This window comes from Hippocampus comes, unplaced genomic scaffold, assembly GCF_001891065.2.
Source record: "Hippocampus comes isolate QL1 unplaced genomic scaffold, H_comes_QL1_v1.1 scaffold58, whole genome shotgun sequence".
Taxonomy (NCBI): Eukaryota; Metazoa; Chordata; class Actinopteri; order Syngnathiformes; family Syngnathidae; genus Hippocampus; species Hippocampus comes.
The window spans coordinates 307,739-322,705 of record NW_017805118.1 but is presented as its reverse complement, the minus strand read 5'-3'; the positions used below and the strand labels follow the sequence as shown (position 1 = coordinate 322,705).

At 42.4% G+C, this 14,967-nt stretch overlaps 2 protein-coding genes across 5 annotated transcripts; one reads left to right on the top strand and one right to left on the bottom strand.

Annotated features, from left to right (window-relative positions):
* Positions 1–235: 235 nt before the first annotated feature.
* c1qtnf1 (C1q and TNF related 1) lies at positions 236–3,415 on the bottom strand. Of its 2 annotated transcripts, XM_019865737.1 has the most exons (5): positions 3,201–3,415; positions 2,434–2,570; positions 1,542–1,642; positions 712–1,287; positions 236–492 (listed from the first exon to the last, which is right to left on the bottom strand). In XM_019865737.1, exons 1-4 carry the CDS (start codon positions 3,210–3,212, stop codon positions 737–739), a joined length of 801 nt encoding a protein of 266 aa, XP_019721296.1. In that variant the 5' UTR covers positions 3,213–3,415; the 3' UTR covers positions 236–492; positions 712–736. The 2 variants fall into 2 exon arrangements, with proteins under 2 accessions (XP_019721296.1, XP_019721295.1); XM_019865736.1 differs by having other exon boundaries at positions 236–1,287.
* Positions 3,416–5,688: 2,273 nt separating this feature from the next.
* On the top strand, positions 5,689–14,845 carry csnk1db (casein kinase 1, delta b). 3 transcript variants are annotated; one of them, XM_019865661.1, is made up of 10 exons: positions 5,689–6,127; positions 7,494–7,604; positions 7,939–8,087; positions 9,099–9,327; positions 9,443–9,613; positions 9,757–9,905; positions 10,268–10,430; positions 10,650–10,783; positions 11,317–11,382; positions 13,378–14,845. In XM_019865661.1, exons 1-9 carry the CDS (start codon positions 6,052–6,054, stop codon positions 11,365–11,367), a joined length of 1,233 nt encoding a protein of 410 aa, XP_019721220.1. In that variant the 5' UTR covers positions 5,689–6,051; the 3' UTR covers positions 11,368–11,382; positions 13,378–14,845. The 3 variants fall into 3 exon arrangements, with proteins under 3 accessions (XP_019721220.1, XP_019721222.1, XP_019721221.1); XM_019865663.1 differs by having other exon boundaries at positions 5,690–6,127; positions 11,312–11,382; XM_019865662.1 differs by lacking the exon at positions 11,317–11,382 and having other exon boundaries at positions 5,690–6,127.
* The last annotated feature ends 122 nt before the right edge of the window (positions 14,846–14,967 follow it).

Genomic DNA, 14,967 nt, shown 5'->3' with positions numbered 1-14,967 from the left:
GACAGAGAAAATGATGTGGCGGTCTGGCTCTGGCCTTAAGTTTGACACATCGTTTAAAAAGAAAGCTTGTTTACATCGATGCTCCAAGAGAATAACGTCAAAAAATATATATAATGAAGACAAGTAAGTTTCAATCTGACCAAAGCAGATAGTTAGATAGATAGATTCCATTTTCCCAAAACCGAAATAGATGTGAGAACTGTCATAAAACAAGTGCAATGCGCTCTCTTTATGGTGTTGTTGGTAGACTTTTCACATTTATTGTCAGCTTTTCTTAAAATAAATGAAGTGCGGAGTCTCTCCATTGACAGGGAGTTTATAATGATACTACAGTAGTTGTTAATGATACCGTGAAACATTTGATACATCGTGTTATTCAACAATATTTTTTTTTGTTTTGAACAACAAATGCAGTTATGCCCCTTACTTTAATATATAGTTTGTATGTTTGAGCAGATAAGGGCACTTAATGGTCATTATTTATTCTCATTACTGTTATGTGTTACTATTATGGGGCTGGAGTCTCAAAACCAAGCACTGTAATCTTTGTCATTCAACAAATGTGGCTTATTTACACCCAGTTAAAATAAAAAAAATTAAAAAAAGACCCGTATACTTCGGTACCCCCACTGTCTAAAGATTTTAGCATCATCATGATGAGAAACCGAACCGGTTCTGCTCATATTTCACCATTCTACCATGAGTAAAAACCATTCAAATCTTGCCACTTTGATATCTACAGCTCATCTTTGTGTTTGATCAGATGTCCGTTGAATATGATATAAATGTCAAATTCGTCACTGAATATGGCGTTCTCACGTTCTCCTTTATACAGTCTGACCCAGACCTGATCACCTCTCTCAAGTTCCAACATCAGACTTTGGCTTTGCATGATGGAGCGGTCACTGGGTTGCGCGTAGAGGACCACGACCTCCTTCTCGTTGTGCATCACGTGAAGGTAAGTCTCCTTTCGATTCCACGTGTGCACATTCAGACTGAAGTAGTAAATCCCCGGCACGTAGCAGTAGAACTTACCCGAAAACATGTTGAAGTGTCCGTAAAGATTTACAATCTCGGTGTCAAATGTGAGTGTCTGGTAGTAGTCGTTAGAGTGTAGACCCTTCTTGCGGCCCACTGAAAAAGCCGCAAAGTAGCTCTTGCAGGGCTCCCCCGGAATCCCCATGCTACCTTTGCTTCCTTTTATCCCAGTAGAACCCGGTGGGCCCGTCTGACCTGTTCTGCCGGGTTTACCGTAAGCCCCCCTTCCGCCAACCTCACCTTTCTCACCTGTCGGAAGGATAAGAAGCAGAGTGTGGAGCAATTTCTTTTGTATTTTTAAATTGGTACTTGATTTGCGTCTGCTTACGATTCACATTCGGACAAACTCGGGGAATGGATATAAACCCTGAATCAAGTCAAAGGGGCAATTATAGGAAATGATAGCCCGGTAAAAATTGTCAAATGGATCGTGTTGACATGCGTATATGCAGTATGTATGAACACAGTCGATAAAGGCAGTTAAAATTTGTTTGTGGTTTTACCTTTCAATATGGTCATGTTAATCTGAGGTGTAATCTGGTACTGAGGGTATTGCTGGCTGGCAGACTCTCGTGGGTCGCAGCAGCGGCGACACTCTCTGCCCCTTCACATGTACAATGAACAATTAGACGAGTTAAGATGTATCGCAATTGTCTTCATATTACCAAAAAAATAAAAAACATTAGAAGGGTACTTTTATCATTCCAAAGGTGTCGTCACAAAATCAAACTTTTTTTTCAACAGGAATAATCCATTTTCGGGTCCAAATGTCACAACCATCCAATGTTGAGTTTACTGTTCATAGTTCGGTGTCACAATAGAACAGTGTTGCTTTAAACCCTAATAGCAAACGGAAATGTGACCTAACTATTCTTCTTTTCGTCTCACATTATCGCATGCCAAATACTCCTGATTGAAATCGATCCTTTTACTGGAACGAGTGTGGGAGAAACAAAAACAGACAAAAGGCAATTTAGTCAGTTCATCTTTCGATGCTCACTGAACTGAGTTCTTGTCATGCCAATGAAGTGCACTGACGTTCATGACTGGTGAGGCACTACTCCTCTGGAGTCTGATATAAAAATATCACCCCACAAAAGAATATTAGCACATATTTCAACTTTGACATTCATTGAAATATATATTTTTAAAAAATTAAATTAAAAGGTTCAAAATTGAATGAATGAATATTTGTTTTTACAGCTTGTCATTATGTTTCAATAAATTCCACACTGTTCAAAAATGGCATAGCAATAAAAAACCAAAAATATTTAATATAAGGTCGAGTATGTTGTCATTGTTGTTGCAGATCAGAGCCTGGTTCAAGATGGCGGCTAAGATTACATTCAGACAGCAGGCAAATACGACCGAAATCGGTTTGGACGAGGTGTGCACCTGGCATCACGATGGTAGTCCTGCTCCTTGTGGTCCCTTCTGATCTTTGGATCTTCCACCCCATGTTCAGTTGGCCGGTAGGTAAGGATTGGACAATGCCAGAAGAGCATCAACATCCAAACGATGGAAAGTGCCATCTGCAATATAGAAGGAAATCAAGAAAGTCAATCATGTTTTTGAGTGTTTAGAACCAGCGGTGACCAACTTTTTGGAAGCTGAGGGCCACTTCTTCGAAAGTGATTCATGCCAAAGGCTGCCAATATTCATACGCACTTCTGCAATGTTCAAATTACTTTTCAAAATGGTATTATTAAGGCCTGGTCTATTTGATAGGCCACTGTTAAGTCTTTTAAAATAAAGCGGACGATTGTTTTTATTTTTGTTTGTACACATGAACACATTACAACAGTCAGACAAAGAAAAATAACAAGATCGGCGTAGCTAAAATGCCATCCTCATGGTCATGGTGGTGCATATTCGATGTTGGAGGAATAATGTGCCTGGTGCCTGCGACATGCTGAGACAAGTTATTCCTTTTGTATGGCATCAACCTGAAAACTGGGAAAACAAATTCTTATAAATTAATGGAGCATTCAAAGTCATTCAAAGACGTCTCGGTAAACTGGTGCGGATGTTTTATATTTGGGGCTGTCAGACTTCAGAACATAAGCACAACAGTGTTTACTTCTGTTCCCTCACTCCACAAACACCAATCAGTACATTGTTTGTTGCAGGATCAAAGTTATTGGCAAGAGGCAAAATCTTACTTTGGATGCCATGGCACGTTATTCTCCTCTCAGAAAGAAAGAAAAACAGAAGAATTTATTTTCCTTCAGTTCCTGTCCCACTCTTGTACCAGCAAGGTTCCTTTCTTGTTTGGGGGTTTTTTTTTTGTTTTTGTTTTTTTTGCGCGTATCTTTCTCCTTAGATCACACTTGACTCCTCAAACACAGAGCACAGACAGTGGCTTCCAGAAAGTCCTGCCCCGAAAAACAAGTGGAGGAGATTCAAAGGGGAGGAGGAACAGTGCTTTGACAGAAGGCTACATTGGAGGAGGAGCTTTGAGAGCTGAACTCCAAAGGTGAAAATGACAAACGCAAGGAAGAAAGTGGAAGACGTGCATAATGTAACAAAACAAAGTGTTGGGGTCAACTAAAGGACCTTGTCCATATTCTCCTCTTTTCCAGGTTCATGTTTTGAAAACAACAGTATTTTCTTTCAATCACACAACTATATACAGTACATGTATACTGTATATAATAAATATGAGACACATCCATTTTGGCATTGTGGATTTACCGTTTGGAAACTGCAGCTGTTTTTTTAATGGAGAAAAGCTCCAATTTCAGAGGCTCAAAAGCATTTAGTGAAAGTGGCATAAGTGTAAATGAATGATGTTATGGAGTCTGATTTTCGGGCTGATTAAACCACTTACAACTTGTGTCAGAAATATGTAATGAAAGAAAATATGAAGGAAGAAAGGATCAGCTCCTGAGCCAATTACACATGCCACAAACATGGTGGCTACTAAGCTCAGGTTTGTTTTTCACAAAAGGAACAAGATTAATTCTGAGGCGTGCACGGGTGTTACGTACGCTCACATTCAGATAAATACAAGAAACATATCATGAGTCATGAACATTACTGCGTCACCAAAATGTTTGCAGGATTCCAGTCCGATATACGTTAATGCTCAAATCAGTCGTCTAACTTCAGTCCAACACAGCATGCTTTTCACGCACTGACGACATCTCCATCACTACGGAAATGCAATTTCAAACCCATGTGAACACGTGAAATGGTTCGGATACTAATGGCAACTTTGTCAAAAGTACCTTTGCTCTCAGCAAGCAACAAATACTGGTTCACTGAAAATACTGTAATAAGCTGTAGTACGCCCGGCCACCAGTAGGTGGCATTAGAACGTTGTACAAAAAAAATATGCTCAAAGGGGGAATTTTATACACACACACACACACACACACACACACACACACACACACACACACACACACACACACACACACACACACACACACACACGCTAACTTTTTGACTTTGAATGAAATGCAATTATAATGGGTAAAAAGCCAAGGCACTGTATATTTAACAACCGAGAATCAAAACTATGACACCAACTCGACTTGGATGGGAGGACTTTCTTCTGGTATCAGTCAATTACCTTGAATAAACAGATACTAGCAGTAGGTACAGGCCGGCTATGCAAGATTGGCTAGGTTACATAACTGCGTCACACAAATCCACAACGCAGTACATTATACAAGTGTGGTGGATATATTTCACTGTTTAGGTGTTGGAGAAACTCACAGCCTGGAGGTGAGGGCATCAGGCGTCCTCCCTGGGCCTCATTGCATTGCTACGTGACAGAGCCTTACATCAGCATACAGTATATGCAAAAAGCATGGTAGATGCAAGAAGTATCTGATACACTTCTTGCATACAAAAAACATACAACATACAAAAAAAACATTTGGTTTGTAAGATGTAAAGATTGAATTGTAATGGTTGATTTGCGTAGCTGTAAAGTGTCTGATTTGTCTGTTGTCTGATTTGCATTAAAGATGGACTATGAACGGGCCTTTTCACGAATATCTTTCTTCCTTGTGTTTGAATTATTTCTTGATTAACTATCAAATACAGTAGTGCTAAACTTTTAATCCTACGGGATTTGAACGCAGCATGTGCACGACATGCAGAACGTTGGAGTACACGTGCCAGTTAGTTATCCAATCTGTGGAACAACAACTTGGCCATGTGAGCGGCCTAGATCATTTTTCTGATTGGCCCCCCCTGCAACCAATGAGAAAAATCGACAGCAGCTGACGCACGGTCAGCCAATCAGAAAATATACAACTGGAGGCTGTGGCTCCAGATTTGGAGAGGACCAACATGGGCGTATGTCCTCGCCGATCTTATGCCCATGCAAGGCAGGGCGTTTCCAAAGAAAATAAATTCGTCTTTAATCACCATGTTGTTAAAGAATGAGTAAGTCTTGCAGTCTTGCTTTTTATTCGAATTAAAATGCCCCATGTCCAACATCCGCAGTCTCTTATTGTATTTAAAGCAACTTAAGTAAAGATTGCAAAACCACCTATAAGTGCTTGTTCTTTTTATGTCATCGATTAAATAGAGTGACATAATTGGTAAATAATGAATATAATGGTCCGGCAAAAGATTTGGGTAATTTCCATATCTGCCAGCGGTTGCTAGGGGAAGTGACGTCACTGTCCAACCCGCTTTCACGACGAAGAAAAAAAAACTTGCCTTACGATTAGAGGTGAGCTGGACGAGTACTGCTAAACGATTAAATCCATCTCAATCCTCTTGTTTTTTAGTTCAAAATGACTTTTCAAAAGTAGAGAACACTAACTACGTGTTTTACGCTGTCGATTGATACCAAAATTATTGGTCTTCGGCTCTCAGACAAGGAGAAAAGGGATGGTGAATTTTGGATTGTACAGAAGGAACCGATTCCGGGGAGAGAAGCATTGAGAATTGGTGGCTTGTCAACCACTTAAGGCAGGTAGTCAAATAAACAAAAAGTGGAAAGTTTAGTAGATTTAAGGCAAGGGAACGCTTAATTTAGTCAGCGACAAGATGGAACTTCGAGTGGGGAACCGATACAGACTAGGAAGAAAAATCGGAAGTGGATCGTTCGGTGATATCTATTTGGGTAAGTAAAATATCCATAATTGTTTGTGTTTTCATCTTGTTTGTGAGTGTTGAATATATTTGTCGTATCCACCGCATCGACGTGACACGAGCAGTCGTTTCAAGAGCTATCGTCACTGTTGCTGATCTTAACCTTTGTGTTGAGACCAGCCACTGTTTTAGCTAACAGTTCTAGTTCCGATCTAGTTTTCATCTCTTTGACTCATAGCCATCACCTGAAAATGTGGTGTTAAAAAACACAATTGGAGTTAAATTAATCGAGTTACTGTTCATTTTTGGCAATGCTATCTAGACAGTTGGAGGGGGGGGGGTTCAGTGGAATATGTTACGTCAAATGAATTGGACAATCAAGCTGACTTCTGGGTTGTGCTTGAGAAGACCCACCCAGAAGTTCCTGTTGTTTATCCGTTGCTACAAGCTTCTCGTTTTCAGTCGAGTCGGTCGACAAACAGTTGGCCGTAGTTACACAATACAACCCCCATAACCCGTCAGCACGGCGAAGGCCACGGTCTCATCTTTCTCGCTGTGATACCTCTGCAAATGAAAGCAGTTCAATTCGTTGCTCTCGAATTTCTCAGGACCCGCATCCACATTTTATAATTGAATGATGTAAGGTCATTTTCTCGTAACACAATCGATGCGTGTGGTGGCTTCAATCGTGTTCTACACTAAATTTCAGTGAGCGGTAATATTAGCATTTCATCTTTCATTGGACTCAAGAGGTCTTTGTCCAAATGCATGCATGTCACTGATTTGTCTCATTCAAGTACATCTAATAATTCCGTATACCTCGATGATGAGCAAATCTAAAAGCAACTGTGTGTTCGTCAGAATTGAGTAATCCTTCATTTTGAGCCTTCGGCTTGGCTGGAAATGACATGGCAGCGCAACAGGAGCTCAACATGCATGACAATAAAAGATTGCAGACTTTAGCATCGATTACTCATGCAAGCCTCACAAGGGCTGCACTGCCTTTGCTCATGGGTTGAGCATTGACTGCTGGAGGTTTACATACTATCTAAAGAAAAGGGCCACATGACATGTATTGTAATTTGGCATTTGAATTGTTTGAACACATTTGATGCACATATTTCTGATACACTTATATGGTCTCATCACCCCAAAAAAATCCCAACATCTGTTCCCACACATTGATTATGCTTTGGCAAGCTGACTGTGAGTAGAAAATCTTTTGAACAGACGTGTGAGAGGTCAGTAATAACATAACTGCAGTTGTCCCTTTCCCATGGTTGTTTTGTTTTGTTTTTGAGGTAGTTGTACAAATTATTCATTTTGAAACTTTCATGTTGATGGGAAAAAAATGCTTTGGGTTCACAACGTGTGTCGATATGCGTTTCCAATTTTAGGCACAGATATTTCTGTGGGCGAAGAGGTTGCCATTAAGTTGGAATGTGTGAAGACCAAGCATCCCCAACTCCACATCGAAAGCAAGATCTACAAAATGATGCAAGGAGGAGGTAAAGTCATGGAACCTTGTCTCCCGTCTAAACAATAAACCCCCGCTTGTTTGTGATTCGCTGTTCACAAAATCGTAAATTCTAGCGTTTGATGATTTTACAGTTCAAACTATCGAGAGACTCGATTATCAACATTTTTGGGGCCAAATAAAGCAACTATGGAATGTAGGGTGGTAAAATGGTGTAATAATCCAAAAGTATGAATTTTAGACTTTGCCATCTCATGTCCAAGCCACACAATGAACAAATATAGACCTTCCAGTACATTCCGACTCTCATATTTTCAATTTCGTTCTTTGTTTTAGACAAGTGTCTCCTTTTGTTGTGCTTGTAGTGGGTATTCCGACCATAAAATGGTGTGGGGCAGAAGGTGACTACAACGTAATGGTGATGGAGCTGCTGGGGCCCAGCCTGGAGGATCTCTTCAACTTTTGCTCCCGCAAGTTTAGCCTCAAGACGGTCCTCCTCCTTGCTGATCAGATGGTGAGATGACTGACACGCCTTCGCCTGGACTAATTTCTGGACACGCATATCATGCATAGTTCATCCCAACTCCCAATTGCTTGATGTAGTTCCTCGCGGATCCTGTCACCCACTTCTTGCTTGACTTTTTTTTTTTCTTGCTGCGCTCATGCTGCTTTTCCTCGTTATGTTGAAACAATTATTGACACCATTGCACACGAAATAAGCTCAGGTAAACGTCTTCACCCATACTGTGACCAGCTGCGCTCATGCTGCTTTTCCTCGTTATGTTGAAATGATTATTGACACCATTGCACCCAAAATAAGCTCAGGTAAACGTCTTCACCCATGCTGTGACCAAAAACAATGAGTAGAAGACAAGACTGTAATGACAGACTGCGCACACATTCTTTCCATGACAGGCATGGTTTGTGCCCTGACTTTAACGTAGGCGCGCCTCCCAAATTCAATGCATTCTTCTGCAGATCATGCTCAAACAAGTTTTGGGGCGATTGTTTTGATAGTTATTGCATAATCAATCCCACTTGATAGATAGGTTGTTCTTGTGAGCTTTTTATTTGAATTTGTAGGCTGCCGTTCTCATTCCCCCCAAACATGACAAAGAAATATTTGCTGCCCATGAATTGTTGGAGTCTCTGTGACAATCAAATCTGCCACCGTCATTTGCTGAGTCTTCTCACATTTTGGGAGCGAGTCATGTACTATTGCCTTAAATCATTTTTTCCCCACAAAATATTGTTTTGATAGTTATTGCATAATCAATCCCACTTGGTAGATAGGTTGTTCTTGTTAGCTTTTTATTTCAATTTGTAGGTTGCCTTTCTCATTCCCCCCCAAACATGACTAAGAAATATCTGCTGTCCATGAATTGTTGGAGTCTCTGTGACAATCCAATCTGCCACCGTCATTTGCTGAGTCTTCTAACATTTTGGGAGCGAGTCATGTACTATTGCCTTTCATAATTTTTTCCCCACAAAATGTTAATATAATGTCATCCTTTCTCCACGACAGATCAGTCGCATCGAGTACATTCACTCCAAGAACTTCATCCACAGAGATGTGAAGCCTGACAACTTTCTGATGGGGCTCGGCAAAAAGGGCAACCTGGTCTACATCATCGACTTTGGCCTGGCCAAAAAATACCGCGACGCCCGCACTCACCAGCACATCCCGTACCGCGAGAACAAGAACTTGACTGGAACTGCAAGATACGCCTCCATCAACACTCATCTGGGGATTGGTACATACTCGCGCAGATGGAACATGCTCCTTTTTGAAGTGAACATGTTTGGACTTGCCTAAAACGTAATTGGAAGTTGAACACTTTTTTTTTTCTTTTCTGCGATCCTCTACAGAGCAGTCAAGGCGTGACGATCTGGAGTCCTTGGGCTACGTTCTTATGTATTTTAATTTGGGCTCCCTGCCTTGGCAAGGCCTCAAGGCCGCCACCAAGAGACAAAAGTACGAACGCATCAGTGAAAAGAAAATGTCCACCCCAATCGAGATTCTATGCAAGGGATACCCATGTGAGTCAACTTCTTTGGATCATTTGCAATAGTTTGAATGTTTTTTTTTTTTTATTATTATTATTATGGTGATTTTTTTTTTTTCTTTTCCAGTTAGTGAATTATTAGGTCTCGGCTAATAGTAGTTGTTGTCTCTGTCGCAGCTGAATTTGCAACCTACCTGAATTTTTGCCGTTCCCTCCGCTTTGACGACAAGCCAGACTACTCGTACCTGCGACAGCTTTTCCGGAACCTTTTTCACAGACAGGGATTCTCTTATGACTATGTGTTTGACTGGAATATGCTCAAGTTTGTGAGTATTACTTGACCAACTTTATTGCATGAATACGTTTTGGATGCAAAAGGTGCTTTGCTTCCTTTGGCATGTGTGGCAAACGTGCCAGTGCAATTTTTAATTTCTGCCTAAGGAAGAGCAAATGTAGCTGAGATAATAATGCACACATTTTGTTTTTATTTGAATTTTTTGCTTGGTGAGCTTTTTTTTTTTTTCCTGTATTCTTCTGTAACTCTAATGCAGGCCAGCCGCTTTTTATATTAACAGCCAGATGCTACTGATGTTAAATAACATCCAACAGGATTATTATTCCAACTTGTGTTCAGGTCATAGCCCGGATTTGTTGGCGTGATTGTTCTGACGAACGCTGTTTTGAACAGGGAGCCAACCGAGCGGCAGAGGAGGCGGAGAGAGAGCGCCGCGACCGAGAGGACAGGCTGAGACATGGCAGGAACCCGGCGACCAGAGGAGTCCCCGCCGCATCGGGGCGACCTCGCGGGGGCCAAGACGGGGCCCCGCCGCTGACACCCACTTCACATACAGGTTTGCAAATGATCACTCGCTAATGCGTCATTCACACCGGCTAGCAAAGTCATTTTAATGGTACTGATGGGAATTGCGCTGTTTGAAGTTCACCCTGGAATTTACAAGCTTCAAAAGTAGTATCAGGTGTCGGCCAACTGCAATGTGGGAGTTCCAGACGTCAACACGTCTTGTTTGCTGGTACTTGGAAGTTGTTGAAGTTCCCCCTCTAATCTCCAGCGTCCCCACGTCAAGCATCCGGCATGGAGCGTGAGCGAAAAGTCAGCATGCGACTGCATCGCGGCGCCCCCGTCAACGTCTCCTCCTCGGATCTTACTGGACGGCAAGACAACTCGCGCATGTCCACCTCGCAGGTACAAGACCCTTGACTTTATTCCTGCTCATTGAGATTTTTCAAGCGCATATTGTAGGAGTCCCCGTTTTGATGCCGACCCTCCTCAGACATGGGAAGAGCGTTATTTTCATCTTTTGTTGAAGAACTAACCATCAAGCAGATATGGTTGCCCTGCTCGCTGTGAATCGTGACACGGGGTCGCTGCTGTGTGTGCTGCTGATCGCCATGAATCACACAAAAAAAAAAAAGAAAGAAATGCATGTCATGCAAGTGAATTAATTACACGTCTCTAAATTCTGTCTGCTGCTGTAATGGAGTTGAGATCATTGTTACCGAACAACTAATCAACTGCTATGTTCGAAAACACGGTGGAAAAGCTTAAAAAAAAGCCCATCAAGCGAGTTCCCTCCACTTTTCTTGTGCAGCAACTCGGACCTCGTGTTGAGGTGCTGCTCTTTTCGTCTGTTTAACCCGTAGTGCAGTCGCTCCATGACAAGGTGTCTGACTTGACGTATTGGGCCTTGTCTCTCCCTTCCCCCAACCTCAGAATAGCATTCCCTACGAACATCACGCCAAGTAGACGCTCGCCACATACTTGTGTGACCGTGGCAACACTGGGTGAGTTCCACAGCCCCTGTAAGCACCAGGAATGCATTTATCCATCTTCCAGTTCGACACTGTACTGCCTTACAATGATGCTCCTCATTCAAGCATGTGTTTTTTTTCCCGCACTTTTACACAAATCTCTGCTATTCATTCTGAATAGTGGAAGATATGTAACTAATAACGGGCGAATTTTCTTTTATCAAACCTCGCTCGCCTCAAGTGCGAACGAGGCAGCCAGTAAATGCGTGTAGAATAGACTTGATGCATCTGAGGTCAAAGGTTGCAGTCATGAGAGCTGGTCTGGATAATGCATCACAGTGTGCACCGTAGTCCAAGAATGTAACACCCCCCTCTCCCCCTCTGCCCCCTCAATTGCCGACTCAGTTCCGAAAAGAATATCCTTTTGAAAAGCTTTGTCTTTCTGGCTTGTTGCTTGCACCGTTGGTTTGATGCCACATACAGCAATGGCACGCATACAATTCACTGGCCCAAAATGGACTCCTTCCATCTTTATCCACCCCCCCTCGTATGGCTTGGTGCAGTTGTGGGTTTCTGATGTTGTTTTTACCTGCCAAAACCTGCGTCCCTACATCCCCTCTGTAATTTTTTTTTTTTTCTGACCCCGTAACACTTGCACGAGATTAAGCTACTTGTTTTTGCATCTCAGCTTAAAGCTTCCTCATGGCTCTGGCTGAAGGCACGCCATCCAGTTGTTCCGACACCTAGTGCGCTGTGTTTTTCAAAGGAAAAGGGGTTTAGAATGTTTCGGTGCGTAAGCTGCACCTTCGCCAAAGTGACAACCCAAATGACACACACGCACACACACACTGTGTGTTGAGTAATGACTGGATGGCTGCAAACTTTTTCTGCTGGCTGTGAACTAATTTTCCAGGATGGCAACCTTTTACTTGTATTATGTGGATTTTTTTTTTTTTTTTAATCTTCAACTGCACAACAGATTGGTGTTGTTTTTCTTTTGTTTGTTAAATTATTGGTGCACTGCTGTGCAAAACATTGACAGATAACCATTACACTTGGTCCTCGGTTTAAGATAAAGTTGCATTCTGATGACGCTGGTGTAACCACAAAGTCACAACACAGGGTAGCCTCAAGCCCTGTAACCTTTACAAAGTAATTATGTCATAATTAACTCCTTATTAATGCCAAGATCAACTTATGAAAAAAAAAATCAGTGCCAAAGGTCGAATTCCGTATTTGGATATGTTTTGTTATTTGGGAGGGATTTTGATCCGCAGCTCATGCGCTGGTTTTTTGAATTGCAAGCGCTTTGAGGAGTGGTAATGAGCCAAACTGCCAGCAGAGGGCAGCAGTGCGCCATTTTAGAAGTGAGATGAGGGAACCGTGACTGTCTTGGCTCCTTCGGTGACTCACACCAGACAAAGATCAGCTGATACCGACGTTGTGGGAAGAGAGACCACAAAAACAGGTTGGATAGGGGCTCCCGAGGACTGGACTCGGGCAACCTTTCCCTTCCTTGTTGCGTCCCCGGGCGTTGTTTGTCCACTTTTTACCCGGCGCGTATGTGACAAAGTAGCACCTGCTCGAAGCCGTTTGATTCCGGCGACGCTGAACAGATTTGGCCCCATCTACGCTAACTCTTATTGACTTTCGCATCACGAGAATAGCCCGACTCACATTCTGCTTGACCGCAGTATTATCTCATATCCTCGTTTCGCAAATGTTCGAAAGTGTCTTGTCAACAACGCAGCTACTGTATTTCCGTGTTTGTTCAAACGAGTCCGCTTTGCCTGCTGGTTGCATCTGTGATTGGCTGAATGTGCTTGGTCAAAGGTGACGTAAGCGATTATTGAGCCTGATTTTTCACTTCCGACCAAAAATGGTCAAAAGGCCAGATTATCAAGTGGCTCTAAATAGGATCCACGCCCATTCTTTAAGGGGTGTCTTCAGACTCCACCCCCCAATCTGCTCCAAATTGGATCGCGCCTCGCCTGACGCTCCTTTTTTCCTTTTTCTTGTTTCCTCCAGATGGTGTCGAGCGCACTGCCTGCTATCCTCCATCCTCTCGCTCCTCGATGAGCCAGTATCACGCAGCCACGCAGTCTAGTCTGCGCCCACTGAGACACGAGACAGACTCAAAAGTACTATTGCCACTCTCTGAATTACTACTGCATCAGCTACCACGGGAAGCCACTTCACTTCGACCAGCTAATTGGAAGTGCTTTCTTACTGACTGCTCTCAGTACTCTCACCTTGTTGACTTTTGTCCCCTTAGACCACCCCCAAACCGCGTCCCCTTTTGGTTTTTGTGTCTCGGTCTAAGTGTTGGACTTTAGGACTGTTTTCTGTCCACTTTTGCGGAAGATATCTGGACAAGCTGCACTGCCCTTCCCCAAGCCGGTCACACGTTTTTGGTTTTTGTTTTTTTGTTTTTTCGAAGCATGCCTAAAGACAACGATTGTTTCCAGGGCCAACATGGCAACTTCTTCGTATTTTTCCAAGTATAATCGACAAACTCTCTGAATCCCACTACATACTCAGTTTATGGCCCAATGTCTTTACCGTCTTGTCACACTCATCAATGAAACATCTTTTTTTTTTTTTTTTGTAGTATCTAGTTAAAGGGTGTGTATGATTACACACACACATCCAGTGAATGTACCAAACATGTTTTGGTATTTCAGACGCAGGAGGCTTATGTATTCTCCCTTCAGTTTCAATACATAGTTTTTGTCAACAGTGCAGTGTGCAGTGGGCCCTGTTCCCTTTCTTAGTGTCGGCCAAAACAACTGCACTTTATGAAAGGTGGCGAGCGCTTCATTTGACACTGTTGACCAGATTTCTCTTCACTGTGTCCAGAGAAAACATTTTTGCGTCGTCTCCTTTGTATTGTTTTTGAAGCTGTGAAATACTTGCAATGTAGATGTGTAAATATATCTTTTTGTCTTTTGATTTCCTTCCTTCTTAGTTGGGGATCCGAGCATTATTTCGAAAGCTTTGCTTTAGGAGGCCTGCTCTGCGGCAAGGTTAGGCAGCCGTAATTATGTGTAGCATCTGCTTGTCGGTGTGCGTCCTGTCACCCCACCCCACCCCCGCACCCGTCCGCCCCTTTTTGTCACAGAGCAGTGCTGGTCGCGGGCACTGTACTGAATGTGGCCAATTCTTTTTTTTTTTGTTGTTGTTTCTTCATACACTTGGCTGTCAGGGGTACTGACTGAGTTTTTTTGTGTGTGGGTGTGTGTTTGTGTGGGTGTGTTTTTTTTTTGTTTTTTTTCCTCTATCCCCCCCTCCCCCAATTCGAATTTAATTGTGTCTTGGACGTCTGGCTGCGAGTAGCCATGTCTGTTGAAATAATGCCCAGTAGTTTTTGATTTTGAAACTTCTTTAGTCAGCGAGTTGAAGAAAAATTAGTCACTGGGCCAGCAACTTTTGTTCTCACATTTATATTTGCCACTGTATTTGTGTACCTAAATTGTAAATAAATTACCTCCTTGTATCTTTTTTTTTTTTTTTCGTGCCATGGCTGTCCGCGACGATCTACCTGAACCAACGCTGGGGTACTGTTCAAGCTTCAAAAACTGTATGAGCTTATCCAAGGACAATAGTTGAAACTAGACA

Coding starts and splice junctions, on each gene's coding strand:
- c1qtnf1 (XM_019865736.1), bottom strand. Junction 1,643..2,433: donor GACTACCATCGTGATGCCAG/GTGCACACCTCG, acceptor GTACATGTGAAG/GGGCAGAGAGTGTCGCCGCT. Junction 1,288..1,541: donor TAACATGACCATATTGAAAG/GTAAAACCACAA, acceptor TCCTTCCGACAG/GTGAGAAAGGTGAGGTTGGC.
- csnk1db (XM_019865661.1), top strand. CDS start 6,052: ATGGAACTTCGAGTGGGGAACCGATACAGACTAGGAAGAAAAATCGGA. Junction 9,328..9,442: donor CAACACTCATCTGGGGATTG/GTACATACTCGC, acceptor GATCCTCTACAG/AGCAGTCAAGGCGTGACGAT. Junction 9,906..10,267: donor ACTGGAATATGCTCAAGTTT/GTGAGTATTACT, acceptor TGTTTTGAACAG/GGAGCCAACCGAGCGGCAGA.